This window comes from Castor canadensis, chromosome 17 (assembly GCF_047511655.1).
Source record: "Castor canadensis chromosome 17, mCasCan1.hap1v2, whole genome shotgun sequence".
Lineage (NCBI taxonomy): Eukaryota > Metazoa > Chordata > Mammalia > Rodentia > Castoridae > Castor > Castor canadensis.
The window spans coordinates 48303775-48326327 of NC_133402.1; the positions used below are offsets into that span (position 1 = coordinate 48303775).

Here is a 22553-nt window from a genome sequence, read left to right on the forward strand (position 1 = left end):
AAGCACACACATTTCCCCACAGCAGGTTCATACCACTAGACTTCAGTTGCTTGGATCTCTCGCCTTCCTGGCTTATAGACTTCGGCAAAAGTGGAGTAAGTCCTCGAGACTTGGTAGGTCTCATGTAGCCTTTCAACGGTTCAGCCATTCTGCTTTTATTTTCCTTCTTCCTTTCACTCTGTACCTTTGCTTCAGATTTTTCTGTCATTTTCTGAGGTGCTTCCACGATGTTATCTTTGAGTTCTGGGAGTTGAAGATCCTTGGAAGCAGTCATTACTAATTTATCTACCACCCCTGAAGGAGGAATTTCAACTTTGCCACATGAGAAATCAGATTGGAGTTCTGGTGTCAGCACAGAAACACATTCCAATTTTGTGACTGGACAAGCCAAACTAATTTCTTTTAATTTATTCTTTTCACTTTTTGGAGGGAAAAGAGTTGTATCTACCTCTGTACTCAAAATATTTAGGCCCTTGGAATCTCTGTCTTTGGTATTTTGGCTTTCACAGAAACTGAGCTTTTGTGCTTTATCTTCTAATAAATCAGGATTGTGAGCTGGAGCAAGGCCTTTCTCAGTCTCCCCTTTATTTACTGGAGATGCTGGGAAATCACCTCTATTTCCATGTGCTTCTAGGACCTCTCCTAGCAGGCTGTGGTCTTCTGCAGGCACTCCAGGAAGAATGTGCCTGTTTGATAGTTCTGTGATTTGCTGTACTGAATGCTTAGAGGTATCACAGTGCCCTGACTCAGATTCTCCTACCACATGCCCTTTATCAATCCCTCCTTCATTTTTCCTGGGAACAGCAAACTCACCTTTACTCTTAAGAGATCTTAAGTGATCTCCATGCCTATCAGCTGATACTCTAGCTGCTGTAAAAGTCAAAGCAATTCCTTCTGTGCTTGTGGAGGGTATAGCAACACAGGGAGCCTCAAGGTTTTCTTGCTTTGGGATTCCATTTTCGCTGCAGGTATCCACTAGTAACTTAGAAATCTGGGCTGGGGCTCTTTCTTGCCCGCTTTTTGTCAAAGTGTCTGGTAAGGCATCACCTTCTTTTACTACTTGAGGAGTAGGAGTGGGCAGTTTTTCACAGGCTACTGATTCCATAGCCTCTAAAGGAGCTGACTTATTCATCTGCTGTGACAGTGTTCTCAGGCAGGTAATTGTAATATTTCTATTTTCGTCCACATAGCCCATTCCTTCAATTCTGTGGTCCCCTGTGGTTTCCATGGGAACATGTATTTTTGCTGCATCTGTCTTATTCTCCAGAATGTGCTTCTCGGAAAAACTATTTTTAGCCTTTTTACATTTTCCATCACTACTCCTTTTATTTGGTTTATCAGTCCCTGCAGTGTGTCCCTTGGCTAAATCTGTCTTGTTCTCCTCAGATAATACAGAGGGAACAAATTCTGCACCCTGGATTTGGTCTTGGCAGCTCACATCTGTCACCTTGACAGTTGGTTCAGTAACAGTAGAATCCTTCACTGTGTTTGTTTTGTCCCCCTTCAGAGCACCAAGCTCAACAGAATTAACCTCAACATTTTTATTTCTTCTGTCATTTACTTCCACTGTGGGTACATCTGATGTACGTGAGAACAAAAGATCATGCATTTTGGGAAAAATCACTCCTAATTCCCTGTTTTTATGGGAAATACTACCAGTACCATCATCCTGCTCTACAAATGGTGGGTTGAGGATTTCCTCCTTGTCTGCCATTTTAGCAGGTTGTATGGGATAATTGTTTTTTAACTTTTTGTTTTTGCCTTCATTGCCTCTCTTTTTAGGCTTTTCAGAAATCCAGGGTGTTGACTCATGATTTATCCAAGGACACTTTCCCTCCTTGCTCTGGCTACTGACACCCATATTTTTAACAATAGCTCCTTTTTCTGTCGTAGCAGAAGTCTGAGACAAACTTGATGCATTTTCCAAAGGAATGAATTCCTGAAATGTGCTTCCAATCCTAGGGTCAATCATCTCTTCAGCCTCCCCCATCACCACCACCTCAGTGAGATTAGTGATAGTCCCTGATTGCTTTAAAGAATCCAACTCCAGCTCCTTTCTTTTATCCTCAGCAGTCACTATTTCAGTTTTAGGGAACGGCTCACTTGGCATAAGAACAGTCGTTCCATCCTTCTCACTGTCCAGATGAAAGGGCATATCAGATTTCACTCTTACCTTCCCAGAACTCACTCTCAGTTTCCCAGAACTTCCCCTTCCCTTTCTGACTTTGCCATCACCCATCATTCTCTTAAATGGCTCACTTCCTAGCTCAGGGGTTTGCATTAACACCTTGCCCTTCAGCTGTTCAGAAGCAAATAGGTTGATTTCTTCTCTTTGCTTGGGAAATGCTTCCTTCTTCAGTTGTTTAACCTCCTTAATATTTTCAGGATATTCTTTCTGCTTGACATTCTGCAGTTTAGTCATTTTACTTTCATCATTCCCTTCCTTTAGGTTATTTTCCAATAGATTACTGACTGTTGAAATAGGTATCAAATTAGTCAGTTCTTTTGCTGCTGTGGGCTTTGAATCTCCACCATTAACCTTTTGTTCCAAGATAGAACAACCCTCTTTGGGAATGATTTCCAAAGGAGATTCCACTTTGTGTGCAGAATCTTCTATGAGGGGTTCTTTCAGACTGGGAAGGCTTGTGTCCACAGGAGTATTCAGGTAAGATGCATGCTGTAATATGTATTCACCTTGTTGTATCAATTTCTTATCGTAGCTCTGGGGCATTGGCTTTTTACCTTTGCCCTCTTCCTGTACTCTCACCTTGGATGGACAATTCATTATAGTTTTTGGAGGTTCTGCTGTACTTGAAGGAAGGCTGAGACTCTCTGAGGTGAAGTTCTCACCCACCAGTTTGGCTGCTCTGGAATCATCTACACATTTGCTTTTCAAGTTGTCTCTGGATACAAGTCCAAATTCAGTGCCCACAGTGATAGGCTGGCTGGGAAGGACATCTAATTTGTGGGTGCCAGCTGCAAAGAGATGACCTTTAGGCTCATCTGCATTGTCCTCATCCCAAGGTTTGCCAGCCCGGGGTTGAGGATATCGCTTTTGCTTTGGTTTCTTTTTCTTCTTCTTCATTATTACTGGCATGCTTTCTATATCCCAGGTCTCCCTGCCATGATCTCTCTGGGGTTCAAGGAAGTTAGCACGAATACTTTTCCTTTGGTTTCCAGGCTCATCATAGGAAGATGAACCAGAGACCCAACCCAACTGAGACAAAGGGCAGGGGTCCAGCCTGGGATCAAGAGTCTTCCAAGGAGGAGAGCCTCCCAGCAGTTCAGGAGGGACCCTGGCAGGCTTGGACCGAGCTGACCTGTGGTCACTGGATCTGCAAACTTGTTTGCCTTGTGTGCAAGTGGTACCTGCAATACATGAAGTTGGCTAAAATCCCAAATAATAAACTCTGTTATTGTTTCTAAAAACAAAAAAGTTCATTTAGTCACTCATTTAAGTAGTCTATTCTCATGAATTCATATACTAATTTGTTTAGGAAAACTCTTTCTTCCAGAACATTTCTCACTCTTAACTGGGTTTATTGAAGTTCATCATCACCTCAGATAAATTTAGTGAAATATTTTAAACATTCTAAACTATAAGCACTTAATACCTATAAATCTCATTTGATTTATTTAAGCTTGTCATTATTTTCAATAGGCACATTAATTCCCAATTCTACAACAAGATGGTAATCTCTGAGGGCTTATCTCTTTTTGGTGATTTTGGACAGAAATTTGTAATTCTAAGAGTTTATCCAACTATTATAATAATCCTTGTCAAACTAACCAGATTGATTCTGGGAAAAAGACCAGAAGGCCAGACTTATGCTACTTAAAAACACCAAAACTGAATTAGTATTTTGGCCCAAGAAATTTTTTCATCATTCCAGAATCAAAGCACATTCTGAAAGACAAATGTGTTAGATTTCAATGTTCTGTTCCAAAATGTACTTTCTAAAAGGCAGAGAAATATAGTTAATGTTAAGTGGTTAACTGATTTCAACAATTAGAATGAGCACCCTAGGAAAAGTTTCAGGAAATAGTACAATATAGAAACAAAGCCCCGAAAAGAGTCTCATTAAGAGCAGGTCTAAACTCCAGTACCACTAGTAATGGGAGAAGGAAAAAAAAGAAGAAAAAGCAGGTTTAACCCAGGTGTGATGGTACACACCTGTAATCCCCATCACTTAGGAGGTGAAAGCAGGAGGATTGTAAGTTTGAAGTCAGTCTAAGTTACAGAATGAGACTGTCTCCAAAAAAAAAGAGCAGGTCTATAGCAGTTCCTGTCAAATTTAATTCAATAAACTGATTTCAAAGAACTTTAAAATGCTTAAACAGTACTAGTTTTGTTATTATTATCCCTCCAATGTACTCTAAATCCCACCTTTTTTTAGTATCTCGGGTTAATTATAGCATCTCTCAAAAAATTGAGATGTTCCATCTGAGCTTACAGTAGCTTAGAAAACTGAGATATAGGCAAGTAGCATGCCTAAAACCACATAGGATAGTGAACAACTGAACTAGATCAAAATTTAGGGTTCTCAGTTAATGTAGTACTAATTTAAAAATATGTAACAAATTCATTTTCTGTCTAAACAAAATGGAATCCACTAAAGAAAGAAAATTAGCTTCATAAATTATCAGCATACAACAAGGGACAGTGTCTATAATCATCACCCCATTGCTTCTAGTAAACTATTGTTTCCAATAGTCCATTTTGTGTTTCTAGCTTACCTGAGGCCTCTGAAGAAAGTTTAGAAGACTGACTGCTGAGTGGTTTCCTTTGCTCTAATTTCTCTAAGACAAAATCTTCATCTGTTGGCAAGTTGTACTTTTGGCCTGGTTCTAAAGGTAAGAGTAAAAATTACATAAGTTTCAGAGACACACTATTTCAGCTATTTTTCTACTTACCAGGAACTGGAGATGGGAACAGTTTTTGAGAATTCTTCAATAAGAGGCAGAGAAAAGTGAGAGGTAGTTGGAAGATAAAAGTCAGGAGAGTTTCAGTTTTCAGATGAGAAAAATAACAAATGTTTCTAAGTTGATGGGAACAATTCAATGGAAAGGGGATTAAATTGGTGAGTGGCAATTTACTTGAGTAGGAAAAAAGAGATGGAACTTAATGCAAAATGAGAGGAGAGATTGGCCTTACTGAGGAGTAAGAACACTTTACTCATAGAAACAGGAGAGAAAGCAGAGTCTATAAATACAGATACAAGTCATTGGGTAGATGAGGTAACAGAAGGTTGTAGACGTTCTATTTTATTGCTTCATTATTTGGAAGAAAAAACAGGAAGATCATCAGAGAATGAGGATGGACAAGGTATGAGAAGGTGAAAGAACGTGAAGCTGACTAAGAGAGGAGGTATATGAATAGACTTGCAAAGCACAGTGAGACTGTATTTTACATGTCATGATGTCTTCTGGAGACTCTTACCTTGGTAGACAGAAATGCTGATAGAAAGCAGAAGCCCATACCTGGTGACATGATACAAGAAGTTGACTGCCCCTCATGCTGGAGAGATTCCACCTGGGGATCCTCACTTTTCCCTTCTTCAAGCTGTGCAATTTCCATGTCTTTAATTACAGTTGGTGCCATCTCTGTTTCTGAGGATAGTGCAACATTCTTGGCTGGAACTGTATTGTTGGCCAGGGTCACCTCTGTTTCAGGGGTCAGAGACGCATCCTTCACCTGGGCAACCTCTGTTTCTGGAGGCAGAGTCATGTCCTTGACTGAAGCTACTTCTTTTTCTGAAAGAGGGGTCACATTCTTGCCCAGGGCCATCTTTGTTTCTGGAGGTGTAGTGACATCCTTGCCCAGGGCCATTTCTGTTTCTGGGGGTGGTGTCATGTCCTTGACCAGGGCCCTCTCTGTTTCTGAGGGCAGTGATACATCTTTGGTTAAGACCATGGTGTCTAGGGGCAGTGTCGTATCTCTCTCCAGGGTCACCTCTGTTTCTGAGGACAAGGCAATCTCCTCAACTGAGGATATTTTTGCAGATGATGCAGTGTACTTCGGAAGTGCCACCTCTATTTCTGAGAGTGGTTCCATACCCAAGGCTGGGACTATTTCTATTTCTTTGGGTGGCACCATGTCCTCATGTGGGGCTAAATCCATTTGTATAGGAGGTGTTCTCTCTGTTTCTTTCAACTGTGCCACATCCTTGCCTGGGGCTACCTCTATTTCTGTAGGCAGTACCACATCCTTGGCCAAAGAAACACCTGTTCCCGTAGGCAGTATGACATCCTTAATAGGAGCCACCTTTGTTTCTATGGGCAGTATCATGTCCTTGGCCAGTGTCACATCTGATTCGATGGGTTGTTCCTTATCTTTAGCCCACGTCATCTCTGTTTCTGTGGCAGGTGCCATATCCTTGGCTGGGGCCACCTCGGTTTGTCTTGAAGGTACCATATCATTAGTGTTCTGTTCCATCATTATTTCCAGTGCTTTTGTTGGTGATTGCTCTTCTCCTGATGTCAATTCTACTTCTTTGGCTAGGTGTAAGAAAGCAAGTTAAAAATTTAGAATCCATCATTTTTTACTTTGTACCTCTGCATTTGAAATTTACTTTCTTGGGGCACAAGAATATTTGGGTTTTATGACTATAAGACCGAATTAACGTAATTAAAAAGACTGTTGAGGATTCGACGCCTGCCTTGTTAAGTATGAAGCCCTGAGTTCCAACTGCATTAGCACAGAAAAAAAAAAAAAAAAAGAAAAAAAAGGTCAAATTAATGTATGCTGACTACTCTTTAATACTCCTAACAATTGGAATAATAAAGTATATGCTACTAAAAGGACAAGTGATAGAAGAGAAAAGGCAAAGGAGAGAAAATACAGGCTTAAGGAAAACCAAGATACATAATTAGTATTATAAAGGGAATCTGTGGAACAGTTGATCATTCTTAAGAAAAAAAATCCCAGAATTCAAAATGTGCATTAAATTCAAGGGGATTTCATTTGTATTTCAACTACAATCTCATTACTGCAGCTATGATATAACTAACAAATAAATAAATGAATAAAAATGTGTCATATCTGAAATTTTTATCTGTATGTGCTATAAGCTACTAAAAATGATCTAATTATATATTGCTTATTGATACTATAACTAGTAACTGATAAACTGGGCTTAAATAATTTACCTGCTGTCAGTTGTGAAGGTTCTGCAATGGCCTCTGGGGAAATAAAGGATTCTGCGTGTGGAGAGTTTGGGACTTCCAAAGACCGTTCCTGAGGTACAACAGCTGTGGGATCAAATGTGTCACAGGAAGACATACCTAATATTGAAACACAAACACATTATATTGGTGGTGGCGGGGAGAGAACAGTACTGGGGTTTAAACTCAGAGCCTTACACTTGCTAGACAGGCACTCTACCACTTGAATCATTCCACCAGCCCCGAAACACAAACATATTTTTAAAACTTGGTCAACACTGGAGAAAGGGAATTTGGTATTTTAAATAACCTGCATATTTGGTCTGTTGCTAAGACACAGACCAAAGGATTAATAAAAAAAAGAAAGCTCTGAAGTTTTACAGGAAATACTGCTAACAATCTTCAGGTTTGGGGTACTTGCTAACAGGCAGGATATCATCACCTTATCCTGGTGGTGACATTAACCAACACTTATTGGCTACTTTCTACAGAGTATTAAATTCAAAATATCAACCAATGCAATAATAGTGTGTAGTAAATTCCCATGAACCTTAATTCATCTACAAAATTAGATTAAAACATGCTTTTATGAAAATGGGTTTGTAAATTATTAATAACTAGGGAAATGTAAGAGGATTATTATGCTGCCTTATGCCAGACGCAATAGGAGTTTAATATCAGACTGTCTCTGAAATTGAAATCATTATGACTTTTACTTATTTTTTAAAGGACACATGGTCTCACTATGTTGCCCAGGCTAGCCTTAACCTCCTGCTCTCAAGTGATCTGTCTCCCAAGGAGCTGGAGTGTAGGCATGTGCCATCATGTCCAGCAAAACTGTTACAATTAGGTTAGAGAGTGAAGAGAAGACACATATCAAATAATGGATAGTATAGTAGAAAATAAGTGCTATCGGAATTCATTAGGAACTATGAGTACCAGAGTATCACAGAAGGCTTCAAAGGAGAAGCAGTAGCAGAAACGGTGGTCAGTTTTAAGGACAGAGGTTGTTTGATCAAAGAAAGCAGAAAGATACAACAGGTTAAGATAAGGATATTATTTATTGGTAATGAAGATCTGTTCAATGTTTACTATGTACTAGACTATATTAAATACTTAATACCATTAAGTATTTAATATAGTTTTATTTAATCATCACTACATCTCTAAGGTAGGAATTAGTCCTGGCTCCATTTTTATACATTAAAAAAAAAAAAATCAAAGTTTAGGAAGGAAGTAATTTGCTTCAGGCCATAAGTAAGTAAAATGTGGACACAGAATTTGGCCCTGGGTTATAGAACTCAAGGTTTCTATAAGAAGACGTCAGCAATCCCTGGATTCTCTAATTTGCCACTAGAGACTCTAAACAGTCCTTTTCGTCTATGTTGCTACTTTCCAAAACAGTTTATTGTTCTTTGTTGAAGATGCTATAAGACAGAATTCTAAAGTCATGTCTTTAAAAATAAGTATTACTTACCTGAATGCCTCCTGTGTATATATAAAATATACAAATTAAAACTTAATTTCTCTCTTTACCAGTTGTCTGTTGTTATATGGGCCCCAAACAATGAATCTATACTGGTAGAAGAAAAATTATTTTCCTTCCCTAAAAAATAAATCTAACTAAAGCCATACCATAACTGTCTTCCATGGGATCATTTTGCTCTATGAATGTTGAAGCATTTGTATTTCCACCGGAGAGAAAGAGCAAATCTGTCAAGCTATCATCGTGGTGTATCTGAAAGGGATCTGGAATAAAAAGTAGTCAAAAAGTCATTCCCAGTGAATGCAATTAGAAAGACTAACATTTCTTATTAGCCAAGGATAAAAACTGATTAGTTACATTTGTGTTGTCAATACAATAGTAAGTTAAGGAAGTTGAAATAATATGTGACTAAACATGGTAGGGAATAAAAAAAAGTTCACTAATTCATTTGTTTTGCATTAATAATATAAAACTCTTCATTATTTTAAGTTTTATTACCTAAATCTGACAGCTAATGTTTAAAAGTGAAAGGAAAACTAATGCTCAACTCTAACATAACAGAGAAAATAAAAATATCGATATATGCTTACATAATAGACATTCATTTTAAGATATTTAAAATACAAACCAACAGCTGGTCGCCTGTAATCCTACTACTCGGGAGGATTCTCAGCTCAAGGCCAGCCCAGGCAAATAGTTTGCAGTCCAGGCAAATGGTTCATAAGACTCCATCTCCAAAATAACCACGGCAAAATGAACTCAAGGTGTGGCTCAAACACTGTTTTGCAAGCAGAAAGTCCTGAGTTCAAACCCTAGTCCCCCCAAAACAAACAAATACTATGCTGGATGTAGTGGCACAGGCTTGTAATCAAGCACTCCAGAGGACTGCAAGTTTGAGACCAGTCTGAGCCATACAGTGAGACTCTGCCTCAAAATACCAACACAACAACAAAAACAGGCCGTGCATGATGGTGCTTGCCTGTAATCCCAGACAGTTAAAAAGCAGAGAGAGAAGGATCACTCTCTCTCTTGCATTCAGGCAAGAGAGAAATTAGGCACAGTAAGAAATTAAACAATAATCATAGATAGAACAATTATAACAACAAAGTATAAGATAGTGGGGCCAGGGGCATGACTCAAGTGGTAGAGTACCTGCCTAGCAACCACAAAAAACAAATAAAAAACCCACTAAAATAGCTAATATCTATTGCTTATTTCTATAATTTTCCATTTGACATTTTCAAACCATAGTTGACTAAAGATAGTTGAAACTGTATATAAAGGGGGACTACTATGTATCTGTAGATGACATGATCTTTTGTACAGAGAATCCTAAGGAAACCACTAAAATACTGTTGGAACTAATGAGTTCATCAAGGTTGAAAGATACAACAAAAATAATAAAAATCCTCTCCTACCTTGGTTCCTTCTCTCAATCCCTCTCTTACTTTGGTCCCTTCTCTCAACAGTTTATATCCGAGACTGCAACAACCCCCCAACTTGGCTTCCTATTCCCATTCCTGATTTTGGGTGTCTACCCTCCAAAGGACACCAGGATGGGCTCTGCTTCCCCTGATGATCATCAAAAGCCACATGCATTGTAGAAATATTGGAAAATTCCTACAATAAAGGAAAAATTTCCAGTCAAAGAAAAAATCTGAAAATGTATGAAATTATTACAATGAAATCCTCCTTGTACTATTAATGTATGCCAATTTTAAAATATTTTTAAAGAATCTGAAAATGAAGTTAAGAATACAAATCTATTCACAGAATCAAAAGTAACAAAATGTTAGGAATAAATTTAACAAAGGTCACATAAAGCTTACACTCTGGAAATCACAAAATATTTTGAAAGAATAAAGAATAAATAAATGAGGAAAATATTACATGTTCATGCACAGGCAATACTCCTCAAATTGATCCAGATTCAATGCAGTTTCTATCAGAAATCCCAGCTGGCTTCTTTGTAGACACTGACAAGCTGCTTCTAAAATTCCCAAGTAATTACAAAGTACTCAAAATAGAGTACTTGGTAAAAGAACAAAGGAGACTCACATTTCCCAGTTGCAAAACTAAGTAAAAGCAACAGTAATCATAACAATGTAATATAGGTGTCCATTGATATTCACAGGGGGAATTGGTTACAGGAACCATATCCCTCTCCATGCAGACTATAAAACCCTTGGATGCTTATTCCCTCATATAAAATGGGGTTGAATTTGCATACAACCTATGCACATCCAACTGTATACTTTAAATCATCTCTGCATTGCTTATAATACCTTTTACAATGTAAATGCTATGTAAACAGCTGTTACAATGTATTGTTTAGGTACTAATGACAAGAAAACAATCCTGTACATGTTCAGTACAAAGCAATTTTCCCCCCTGAAGATTTCTGTTCCATGATGGTTGATTCCTTGTATATGAAACCTATTGGGTATAAAGGGTGAACTATACAAGCATAAGGATAGGCATAAAAACCAATGGAATATAATTAAAAGTTGGGAGGAGAAAACCACGTGTCTATGGTTAACAGATTATTCAGTAAGAATGCCAACATCATTCAAAGGGGAAAGAATAGTCTTTTCAAAAAATGGAGCTAGAACAATGGGTATCCACATGCAAAAGAATGAATCCCCTGGGCTGGAGGAGTGTGGCTCAAGTGGTTCAGCAAAGCCCAAAACCTTGAATTCAAATATGGGAAAAAGAGAAGAGAGCAAGCAAGGGAACATGTGAGAGACAATGTATGAGCCCTATATTTATTATATACAAAAATCTACTCAAAATAGATCAAAGGTCTAAATGCAAGAGCTAAAACTGTAACATTTGTAAAACAAAACAGATATACCTTCATGAACTTGGTTTTGGCCACTGATTCATAGATATGACAGAAAAAACACTGAACAGAAAAAGTGCCTCAAAGCAGGTTATGGGACATGAGAAATTGCTAGTTAAGCCATAAAATGAGTCCAGGGACAAGATAACCACACATTCCCGCCTTTTCTTTGTCTTCTTCTGCAAACAGACTTTCTGCTATAGATCCCCTGAGGCTCATTCCCACCTTTCTTTGTCTCACTTTGTAAGCAGACCTTCCGGAAACAGCCCCCCCCCTTCCATCTAAACAACCAGGGTCCCTAACCCCAGAGTGAGTCCACCTATTAGCAATCAGCATGTTCCCTGTAACCTGATCCCCTGCACTGCCCTTTAAGAATCCTCTGATTTAACTGCTGGAGGCCCAGAATTTTGAATATGAGCTCATCTGGGACTGCTGGCATAAAATAAAGTCTGGGTTCTCCTACTTCTCTGAGTGTTGCTTGGTTTCTCGTTGGACAATATTGCCACAACGTTTCTGGAGGACCCAGTGAGATTGCAACCATTTTGGCCCCTTAAGCCACTGGCTGGAGGCTGACCTGCACTGGAGTAGACAGGAACTCGGGACCACCGAGGCTGCATGCCACCCGATGGTATTTCAGGTCCTCCTTTGCCCCGGAGTTCCAACCCTCTGAGTACTCTTGCCCGACTGGACTCCAAAGAGAAGTGGACGCAATTTCTTCTGGACTTGGTAAGCCCCTGGAGGAAAGTCAGCCCTCAGTCAGGTCTGTCCCACTGGATGGAAGGATCAACTCCTGGGAATCTCCAAGAGGAATTCCACAGGTCAGGGACTTCCCTGACTGTAATAACTGTAAAACTGTAGTAACTTCTGATGTGAATGAGCGGCCTGATTCATCCTCACTTTAGGCTCCAGTCTGTGGCTCCACGGATGAAAGACTATGGAGTCCCAGGCGGGTTTGTCTTGCAGTTCCACAGTGATCCTCATACAGCTTAGGGTGGCATCAGGGCAACCTGATCTAGAGTCACAAGGCTGACCCAGCCATTGATACTAAGAGGCACCTAAGTTCCTTCAGGATGCAGCCAGTCAGACATCTGATTGGTCTCTTCTCTTGAAGGGGCACCCTCCCTTGTCTTTGCACCACACCACAAATACATAGGGTGGATATAGAGGACACCTCTAACTGCCAGGGGTGGAAGTGCCTCAAAACCCACAATCCTATAGTTTTGTGCTTAAACATTTTAAGAAGGGATTCTCGAGAGATTATGGGATCAAAATGTCTCCCAGAAGGCTGTGCACGCTGTATGAGTTGGAGTAGCCCACTTTTGGGGTCAGCTGGCCCCCTGAAGGTACCCTAGATTTTCCAACTGTCAGGGCCATTTATCTGGTCATAACTGGAACCCCTGGACACCCCGATCAGTTCCCCTACATTAACTCCTGGCTTCAGGTGGCTCAGACCATGCCCACTTGGGTCCGATTCTGTGCAAACAAAAAGGGACGGAGCAGAGTTTAAGGGGCCCAGGTAATGAAGCCTAAAGAGAAGATGACCAAGCCTGTTCTGCAAGGGGACCCAAAAGATGAACCACCTGTGCCCCCGCCATACATTCTCGGTGCACTGCCACCATCAGAGCAGCCAGTGCCACCTCTCCCAGACAGTCCATTACCTTCAGTGAGTCCCCCTCAATCCCATCAGCAGCCTCCCAGCCCCAGCAATGTCCCACACCCATCCCTGGCTTGGAGTCCGAGACTTTAGCCCCTGAGCTGCCACCTGCACTAGTCCCAGGTGCCAGCCCCTCAGGCCAGGGCCTTGCAAATGCTGCTCTACGAGATGCAAGGGCCCCAGTAGATTGGTGCTGATGGCACGGTTCAGCCCAGACCTCTATCCTCTATTACCAGCCTTTCAGAACAACTGACCTCTTAAATTGGAGGAACCACAAACCGTCTTATTCAGAAAAGCCCCAGGCCATGATCAACCTCCTAGAATCCATATTTCAGACCCATCAACCTACCTGGGATGACTGCCAACAGATCCACCTGACATTTTTCAACACAGAAGAGCTATAGTGAATCCTGATGGAGGCTCACGGCTGGCTCCAAGGGCAGGCCACAGCAGGAACGCTCGATGCAGAAGCCTGGACAAGAGAGGCAGCCCCTGATGCTCAGCCTACCTGGGACTTCAATACAGAAGGATGATGAGGAGTCCTCACTCAATGTCGTGTAACCCTCCTACACAGGCTCAGGGCTGGAGCTAAGAAGCCAACTAACATGTCGAAAACTGCAGCAGTTATCCAGAAGCCAAAGGAATCACCAACTGATTTTTATGAGACTCTGCAAGGCCTTCAGGGTGTACACCCACTTTGATCCAGAACTGCCAGGAAACCAGTGGATGGTCAATACAGCATTTGTGGCCCAATCACATGCTGACATTCACAAGAAACTTCAGAAACTTGAAAGCTTCACTGGAATGAATGCTACCCAGCTATTAGAAGTGGCAAATAAAGTCTTTGTGAACTGGGACCATGAAGAAAAATGAGAGGTCGATAAAAGGACGAAAGCCAAGGTGTCCTTATTGGCTGCAGCAATGGGGAAGCCATTCCCCAAGCAGTCAGCTCCGCCGTGGAAGGGGAGACCCAATGGAAGGATCCCACTCCAACAAGATCAATGTGTCTATTGCAAGGAGATTGGCCACTGGAAGAATAAATGCCCCTGCTGCAGAGGACTAGCTTTGGAACCTAACAAGATTGATGCAGGAAAGAAGACAGGATGGCAACCCGAACCACAGATTCTGTCTCATCTGGATACCTGGATATTCGATCCTGGCCAAACCACTTCACAAGGCCACAGCAGGCTCCAGAAAGGACCCTCTAAACTGGGGACCAAAGCAAGAAAGGGCCTTCCAGGAGATAAAGAGACTGTTAACCAGTGCCCCTGTGCTAGGGCTGCCGGATGTAATGCAACCATTCAATCTCTTCCATCTGTGAGAAAAATCACACAGCTCTGAGGGTCCTCACCAAAACGGTGGGTTCATGGCAGCGGCCAGTGGCTTACCTGTTGAAGCGGTTGGACCTGGTAGCCTCCATGTCTTCGAGCCTTGGCTGCCACAGAACCCTAATCAGGGAGGCCAACAAGCTCACCCTGGGACAGGACCTTAATGTTAAGGTCCCTCATGCAGTTGTGGCCCTAATGAATGGGCAGGATCATAAATGGTTGTCCAGTTCCAGAATGGCCCATTACCAAGGACTGCTATGTGAGAATCCTCGAGTCAGACTTCAAACTGTACGAACTTTAAATCCTGCCACTTTCCTACCAATAGAGGAAGGCCCCCAGATCACGACTGCGAAGAAGTAATGGATGAAGTGTACTGCAGCAGGCTGGATCTAACAGACATCACCCCCTCTCAGATCTAGCACTCAAACTCTTCATGGATAGAAGCAGCTTTGTCCAGGGAGGACAGCAAAAGGCCAGGTTTGCAGTCACCACTGCTAATGACATCGTACAGACTGAAGCCCTACCACAAGGATGGTCTACACAGCGAGCTGAACTTTGGGTATGGGCATTGGTCCAGGCATAACAATATGGAAAGGGAAAGTAGGTGAACATCTACTCAGAATCTAAGTATGCCTTTGCCACCCTGCATGTGCACAGAGCAATATATAAGGAAAGAGGACTGCTGATGGGAGAGGGAAAAGGATTAAGAACAAAGAAGAAATCCTCCAACTGCTGGAAGCCACTGGGAACTGTCTCAGGTGGCTATTATTCACAGCAGAGGCCACCAAAAGGGCACAGGCTATGTCAGTAGAGGGAACCGCCTAGCTGACCAGGCAGCAAGGAGGACAGAAGAGCTAAGCTCCCCTGGAGTGCCGGAGCAAACCACCAAACTTTTGTTGGTTCTGGAGCTGCCTCCCACCCTAAATTACACTAAGGAGGAAGAACAATGGGCAAAAGATGAAAAAAGAATAAAAGAAAAGCGGGGCTGGTAGAAGTTGCCTGTCCCCATTACTGAGCAGCCTGTCTGGTAAAACAACAAGAGCTAACACACTTGGGGAAAATGGCCCTGGAAAAACTGCTGGACAAATACTATTTCATTTCCAAGCTCCCCACCCTGTGTGCCCAAATAAGTGCTAGGTGCATTACATGTGCACAAAACAATGCAAGTCAAGGGCCTAAGCGAAGCCTTGGGATACAAATAATGGGCAACATGCCTTTTGAGGACCTGGGAATGGACTTCATAGAGGTCAAGCCCTGTTGAGGATACCTGTACCTCTTGGTCCTTGTCTGCACTTAGGTGGGTTGCACAGAAAAGGCACGAGACGTAGTAAAGGCCCTTTTAAGAGAAATTATCCCCAGAAATGGGCTGCCCCTTTCTATTGGATCAGACAATGGACTGCCTTCCTGGTGGAAATAGTCCAAGGCCTGGCTAAAATTTTGAAAATAAAATGGAAGCTCCATACAGCGTACAGGCCTCAGAGTTCAGGGAAAGTAGAGCGCATGAATTGGACCCTCAAAATTACCCTAGCCAAACTCTGCCAAGAAACATAATCCACCTGGATAGACACATGCTACCAATGGCCCTGTGTGGGGCACGCTGTACCCCTAGACCCTCTGGCTATTTGCCTTTTGTGATTCTCTATGGCAGACCCCCTCCCATAATAAACAGGCTCAGAGGGGACCTCAGGCAAATTGGAAATCTAGACATGTCCCAACATCTCCAGGCCCTAGGAAAAACCCTATGCCACATCTCCTGGGAAGTCTTCAAAAGGACCCCAATTCCCATGGGTAACTGGGCCATCCCCACCAACCCGGGTATATGGTATGGGTAAAAGATTGGAAAAAGGAACCACTCCAACGCAGTTGGACGGGTCCCCTATCTAGTAATATTAGCAACTCCCACGGCTGGTAAGTTACAGGTATCACTCCCTGGATTCATCACTCCCAGATAAAGAAGGCAGCAGCCCCTGAAGACCCAAATGATTGGCAGGCTGTCTGTGACCCTGGAACCTCAAATTAAGGTTCCAGAGAACATCACAACAGCACGCCATCACCCAAGAGAGCTCCAGCCCTACACCAGCCACCTCCCGGAAGCTGGTTAGTCAACATACAGCAGAAGCCTGAGAATTCGCCCACCAGTGTAAGAAAAATGATCTTTTCTATCAAAGTATTTGTTACCCTCTTAGATTACTTAAAAATTCCTCAGGTTGCCATCTTAAATGACTTGGCATGTTTAAAGGGTCCTTGCTTCTTATTCCAGATTCCTGTGCAACTCCATTGCCCGCCAATCTGCATGCCCTAACCCATCCCCCAAGCCTTTTAGCCAATCGGGGAAAAACTGTTAACCTTTGACCTGGACAAATCCCAGGTGAGGGGCAGGTACAACTGCATCAGGGATATAAGGAGGAGTCACTGTCAGCCATTTTGTGCTTGCATGTTGCTTAGCGGGAGTGAGCACATGCTTGCACCTTCTTGATCTAGAGAAATTGCCTCATCAAGATTTTCTGTCTCTTGTGTGTCTGTTTTTGGCACTGGAGGGTTATCAATTCCAACAGCAGGATATAAATGTATTCTCCTTTCTGCCACCCTTACCCCATCCTGCTGATTAGCACTGTTGCAACACTGTTCTCAGTAGGACTGGCCATCACTGCTCCCCAAGATTGGAACATAGGCCAAAGACTACTGCTGGCCACCTGTTATCTCCTCATAGTAGGAAGCCTTACTGATGTTCGGTGCTATCTGTAACCCAGACCCCACTCTCAGGCATGAGGTCTCTGATGTGTTTTTGCCTCTGACTCTATTGCATTTTAAGGTTGTCCCATCTAGAGACCGGGATGACTGCTCGGCTTGTGTAAAACCTCTCTCCTTCCAAGGAAACCTACAAAATGCCTTCACCTGTCACCCACATGCAGAACATCAATTTCTGAATGTACCAGAGGAGGGACAATTTATTATAAGAGAAAACTGACAGGCCTGACGGGTTCCTGCAAGAACAAAGGCACTATAGGGCACACGGTTTGCTGGATGAAAGACAGGGACCCCCCCTTAAAGGCATGGAACAATGAAATGACAGGGGGAGGAAATAAAGTTCATTATGTCTGGGCACCCTCCCCAACCACCCCATCCCCATATCAGTTGTTATGAGTATTGTGTTTGATTTGTATTAAGCATATTGAAATTATATAAAAATATAATACACTGTAAAACATATATGACAATAATATTGTGTGCACTTGAAAGCCCTATGATGTAAACACATACCATGTGGTGCCCAATATGCAAATCAGCCAACCTTAAGCTGGTGCCAATACGCAAATGAACCAACCCTAAGCTGGCTCCGATAAACCACTCCTCTATGAATACTTAAACTCCACTCCCCAGGAGACATCACCACTTCTTCCCAATTGATAATGCACATCACATCGGTCAAGAGCAGACCCGGACGAGGTGGACCTGGACCTTCTGCACGTCCCGTCAGATTCCCTGGGCATCCTGGAGGCGTATACAGACTGAGAACTAGCCAGGACCAGTTTGGAACCAGCTGCCAATGGACTAAGTTCACCTTGCAGGGCTGAAGCACTATCAGGTGTTAGGTTGTCACTCCCTGCAATAAAGTGTGTGTATGAGCAATTTAGTTCCTGCCTACGTTAATTTATTTATCGTCTGACTGATGATCAACTTTACACCGTCGCCTGCTCGAGACATCAGTCTACAAAGGGAAAAGCCACAGATACAGAGAAGCCATCGAAAGACGGTAAGCTAAGCCTGTAAAAGACATTGATCTGCCACTACCATGACCCCCCACTGAGGCTTCCTTCCGGGACTGGGAACTCTTAACTTGGAACCCCAACTGTACAAGCTGTTAAATGCAACTCACTGCCTCCTTTATCTTATGAACCCATCACTGACAGGTGATTGTTGGCCCTACCTGTCCTCAGGTCCCCTCCACTATAATAGTGGCCCTGGTGAGTCCCCTTAAGCAAAGCATGCATGATGCTACTCCCAACGCTACCAGCACAAAACCCAAAGTAAGCAATATACAGCTATCTCAGAGGGCCCCTAATTGTATATACAATTCAAGAGGATACTATCCAGTAGGGGAACTGGCTGCTAGCCAATGTGCCCAAATCCAAAACTGCACAGCCACTGCCATTAGATATACAGTGGACAGACCATGGTACAGCAGCCCCTTAACCTTCTTTGTATGCAGGACTCTTGCTTATCAGTGCCTGCCAGGTAACTGGAAGGACATTTGCATATTAGCACTCCTCACTCCTCAGGTAAAGAAAGTGCCTAACAATCAGACCCTCCCATACCTCTGATGGCCCACACACTGTCAAAGAGAACTATCCAATTCATTCCTTTACTAATTGGATTAGGGATAATGCTGGGAGCAGATTAAAGCCTATGAGAACTAGAACAAGGTGAGATGCAGTTAATGGCTTTTACCTATAGGCACAGTACCTGGCCACTAAATGCAGGTTTCTCCTGTTGCAATGTCACTCCCCTCCCTGAAACTCCACCCTGTTTGCTGCTATAAAAGACCCCTGAAGGAGGAAGAGGGGCCTTTGTCTTTTGGGGCTTTATGGCTTTTGGACCTTTTGCTTGGCTTTTGGCTTTTTGCTTTGAGGGGCTTTTTGCCTTTGAATATTGGGAAGAAGCTTTCACTTTGGGCCTTTTGGTATGGGAAGCTTTTGGAAGGGAAAAGAATTATTGAAGGGAAAAATTGCTGAAAGGAAAAGGCTAAAGGGAAAAGGGAAAAATTGTTGAAGGGAAAAGAACTGTTGAAGAGAAAATGCTAAAGAGGGATTGATAGAGTCTGCACTGAGAACTTTAACATAAGCTTCAGAAAGCAAAGCTGAGAAAGAACTTCATACATAGGCCTCAGGAAAGCTAAAGCTAAAGAAAAGCCAAAGAGAACACGGGACAGTGCACAGTGCAAGTCTAAGGACCAAGACCTTAAGAGTTAGGCATATGCAGGCTGTAGGCACAGCTGTTTGCAAGTTTGAGCACAAGGCTTTAAGAGAGCTAAAGAGAGATGGGACAATGCATGCCTGGGGGCAAAAGACTTAAGAGCAATTAAGCTAAAGATAAGCTAAGAGCAAACATGGGACAGTGGGAGCCTAAGGAACCAGGTTTTAAGCAAAGTTTTAAAGAAGACTTTAGAAGCAAGGTTTTAAAGAACCACAAGGAGAAAGGCCTTAAAGAATCAACACAGAGAAGAGAAGCAATGAGGGTTGTGCATCTCCAGCCGAGTGTACAACAAACCTGACCCCAACTTTCTGTTTGTCTATCCTGGGTCTTTTCTAAAATCTCCAGTTGTCCCCAGTTAAGCCCAGTTAAGTCCAGTAATAACCAAGGAACGAGAGAGAAAACCTCACTCACATGGGAGGGAACGCTATAAACACCGCCCCCTTCAGGATAATAGCTGGGATGGAAACGGGCATAGGAGGAATTGCCTCCTCAGCCTCCTACTATAATCAATTATCTGCGGATCTAACAAATGACATAGAACAAGCGGCTAAGTCCACAGTGACCATGCAGGCAGCACCAGCTGGACTCCCTAGCATCAGTGGTCCTCCAAGATCAGACTGGGTTGGATTTATTCACTACTGAAAAACGGGGGCTCTGTCATTTCCTAAATGAAGAATGTTGCTTTTATGTGAATCAGTCAGGAATAGTCAGAGATATGGCTCAACAATTATAGGACCGGGTCACATGTAGGAGATAGGAATTAGCAAATTCCTGGGACAGATGAAGCAGCATCTGGAATTGGGCCTCATGGCTACTCCCCTTAGCTGGTCCTCTTTTCATGCTCCTATGGCACTGGTATTCAGCCCTTGCATTCTCAATGCCATAACTCACTTCATTAGCTCGCAAATGGAGGCAATAAAGTTATAGCTCTTGGTGACTCAATACAGACCCTTGGGACAGGAGGAAACTGATAGAGTCCCAGGAACCTAGGGTCAATGCTTATCCACAAGTAGGAAAAGCATTAAAAGGGGGACATGAACAGGAAAATTGCCTCAAAGCAAGTTATGGGACATGAGAAATTGCTAGTTAAGCCATACAATGAGTCCCAGGCCAAGATAAAAGGCCACATGTGGAGACGACCACACATTTCTGCCTTTTGTCTTCATCTATAAGCAGACTTTCAGAAACAGGCCCCCCTGCTGCTCCTACCTAAACAATTGGGGTCCCTAACCCCAGTGTGAGCCCACCTATTAGCAACCAGCAGTTCCCTGTAACCTTATCCCCTGGACTGCCCTTTAAGAATCCTGTGATTTCACTGCTAGAAGCCAAGAATTTTGAGTATGAACTCATCTGGAACTGCTGGCATAAAATAAAGTCTGGGTTCTCCTACTTCTCTGAGTGTTGCTTGGTTTCTCATCGGACAATATTTCCACAACAACACAAGCTATAAAATAAAAAATGGATAAACTGGGCTTCATCAAAGTATTTGCAAATCATAAATCTGATAAAGTTCTAGTTTGCAAAACACAAAAAACTCTTAGAGGGAGCCTCTTGCTCCCACCTGTGTGTCAGAGGGTACTTATTTCTCCTTGCTTTGCCCTGCTTTACTAAATGAATCTCTGCTAAAACAAAACAAAACAAAAACCTCTTAAGACCACAATTAACAAAGAGACAAAATGAAAAATGGTCAAAGACTCTAAATGTATATTTCTCCAAGAAATGGCCAATAATAAGCACATGAAAAGATGAAAAGATACTCCACATCATTGGTTACTATATAAATTCAAACAAAAATAACAAGATGCCATTTCAAGCCCACTATGTTGAGCTATAATTTTTTTTAAAAAATGTACAAATGAGAATGTGGAAGATTTATAAACCTCACATGACTGGTGAGAACGTAAAACGATGCAATTGCTTTGGAAAACAGGCAGGAAGTTTCTCAAACAATTAAACATAGAGTAACTATGATCAGCAATTGCAGTTTATATATCTGCTAAACATAAATGTTTACAAGAGCATTATTCACAACAGCTGAAAAAATGAAAACAACCCAAATGTACACCAGCTGATGGCATAGCTATACAATGGAACTATAAAGAAAAAAAATGGGATAGGGAGCAGGTTAAGTGGTAGAGTGCTTGTAAATGTGAGACCCTGAGTTCAACCCACAGCACTGCAAAAAAATAAAACAGGTCCTGATATATGTCATAACCACATGAACCTTTAAAGCATTATGCTAAGTGAAAAAAAAAGCCAGTTACAAAAAGACCACATACTATATGAATCCATTTATACAAAATGTACAGAATAAAGAAATTTATGTAACAGACTATTGATTGCTTAGGACAGAGATGATGCTACTGCAGTGACAAAGAGATTCCTTTTGTGGTGATTAAAGTATTATAAAATTTACTCTGGCAATGGTTGTATATATCTGCAAATACACTGAATTCCACTCAATTTGTTACAATCCAGATGGGTGAATTATTGAATGATACTTGAACTGTACCTTGATAAACCTTATTCTTTTTTTCTTTTCTTCCTCCTCTTCTTTTTTCTTAATTACTAAGAAAGCCAGTAACTGGAAAATGGTAGGTCATTTGGAACCAACTATGAGCACATTACAAATTAGATGGCCCAGCTGGCTCATGCCTATAATTCTAGCTACTTGGGATGCTGAGATCAGGATCACGAGACCCCATCTCAAAGTAACCACAGCAAATTGGACTGGAGGTGGGGCTCAAATGGTAGATCACCTGCTTTGCAAGGGCAAAGCCCTGACTGAGTTCAAACCCCATTCCCACTTGAAAAAAAAAAAAAATTAGAGGGTCCAAAAGAAGCCATATATAAATAGAAACAAGTAACTTGAGCTCTCAAAACCAAACTAATATGCTACTCCTTTGAAACACTTCTGCAATTCATTCCTCCTACCATGTCCAGGTCCATGTCAGGGGAGAGAGGGGGAAGGGCGAAAGACTGTTGTTAGTTCTTCATAGAAACTGAGCATGGGATAGTGTTCTGACAAGCAAGAATAAGAATATAACCCACAATTGCAGCCGTGTCCTAGGAGTTCCTGTCTCCTTGCCAGAGTCACCCCAATGG

General features: G+C 42.1%; 1 protein-coding gene across 1 annotated transcript in view; it reads right to left on the reverse strand.

The window, feature by feature from the left end:
• Map4 (microtubule associated protein 4) overlaps positions 1-22553 on the reverse strand; it is a 167873-nt gene that overhangs the window by 43317 nt on the left and 102003 nt on the right. The window contains 7 exon segments of the mRNA XM_074060345.1: positions 34-1152; positions 1155-1195; positions 1197-3369; positions 4738-4848; positions 5482-6498; positions 7150-7284; positions 8800-8913. Of these exon segments, the coding sequence (XP_073916446.1) occupies positions 34-1152; positions 1155-1195; positions 1197-3369; positions 4738-4848; positions 5482-6498; positions 7150-7284; positions 8800-8913 (4710 nt within the window).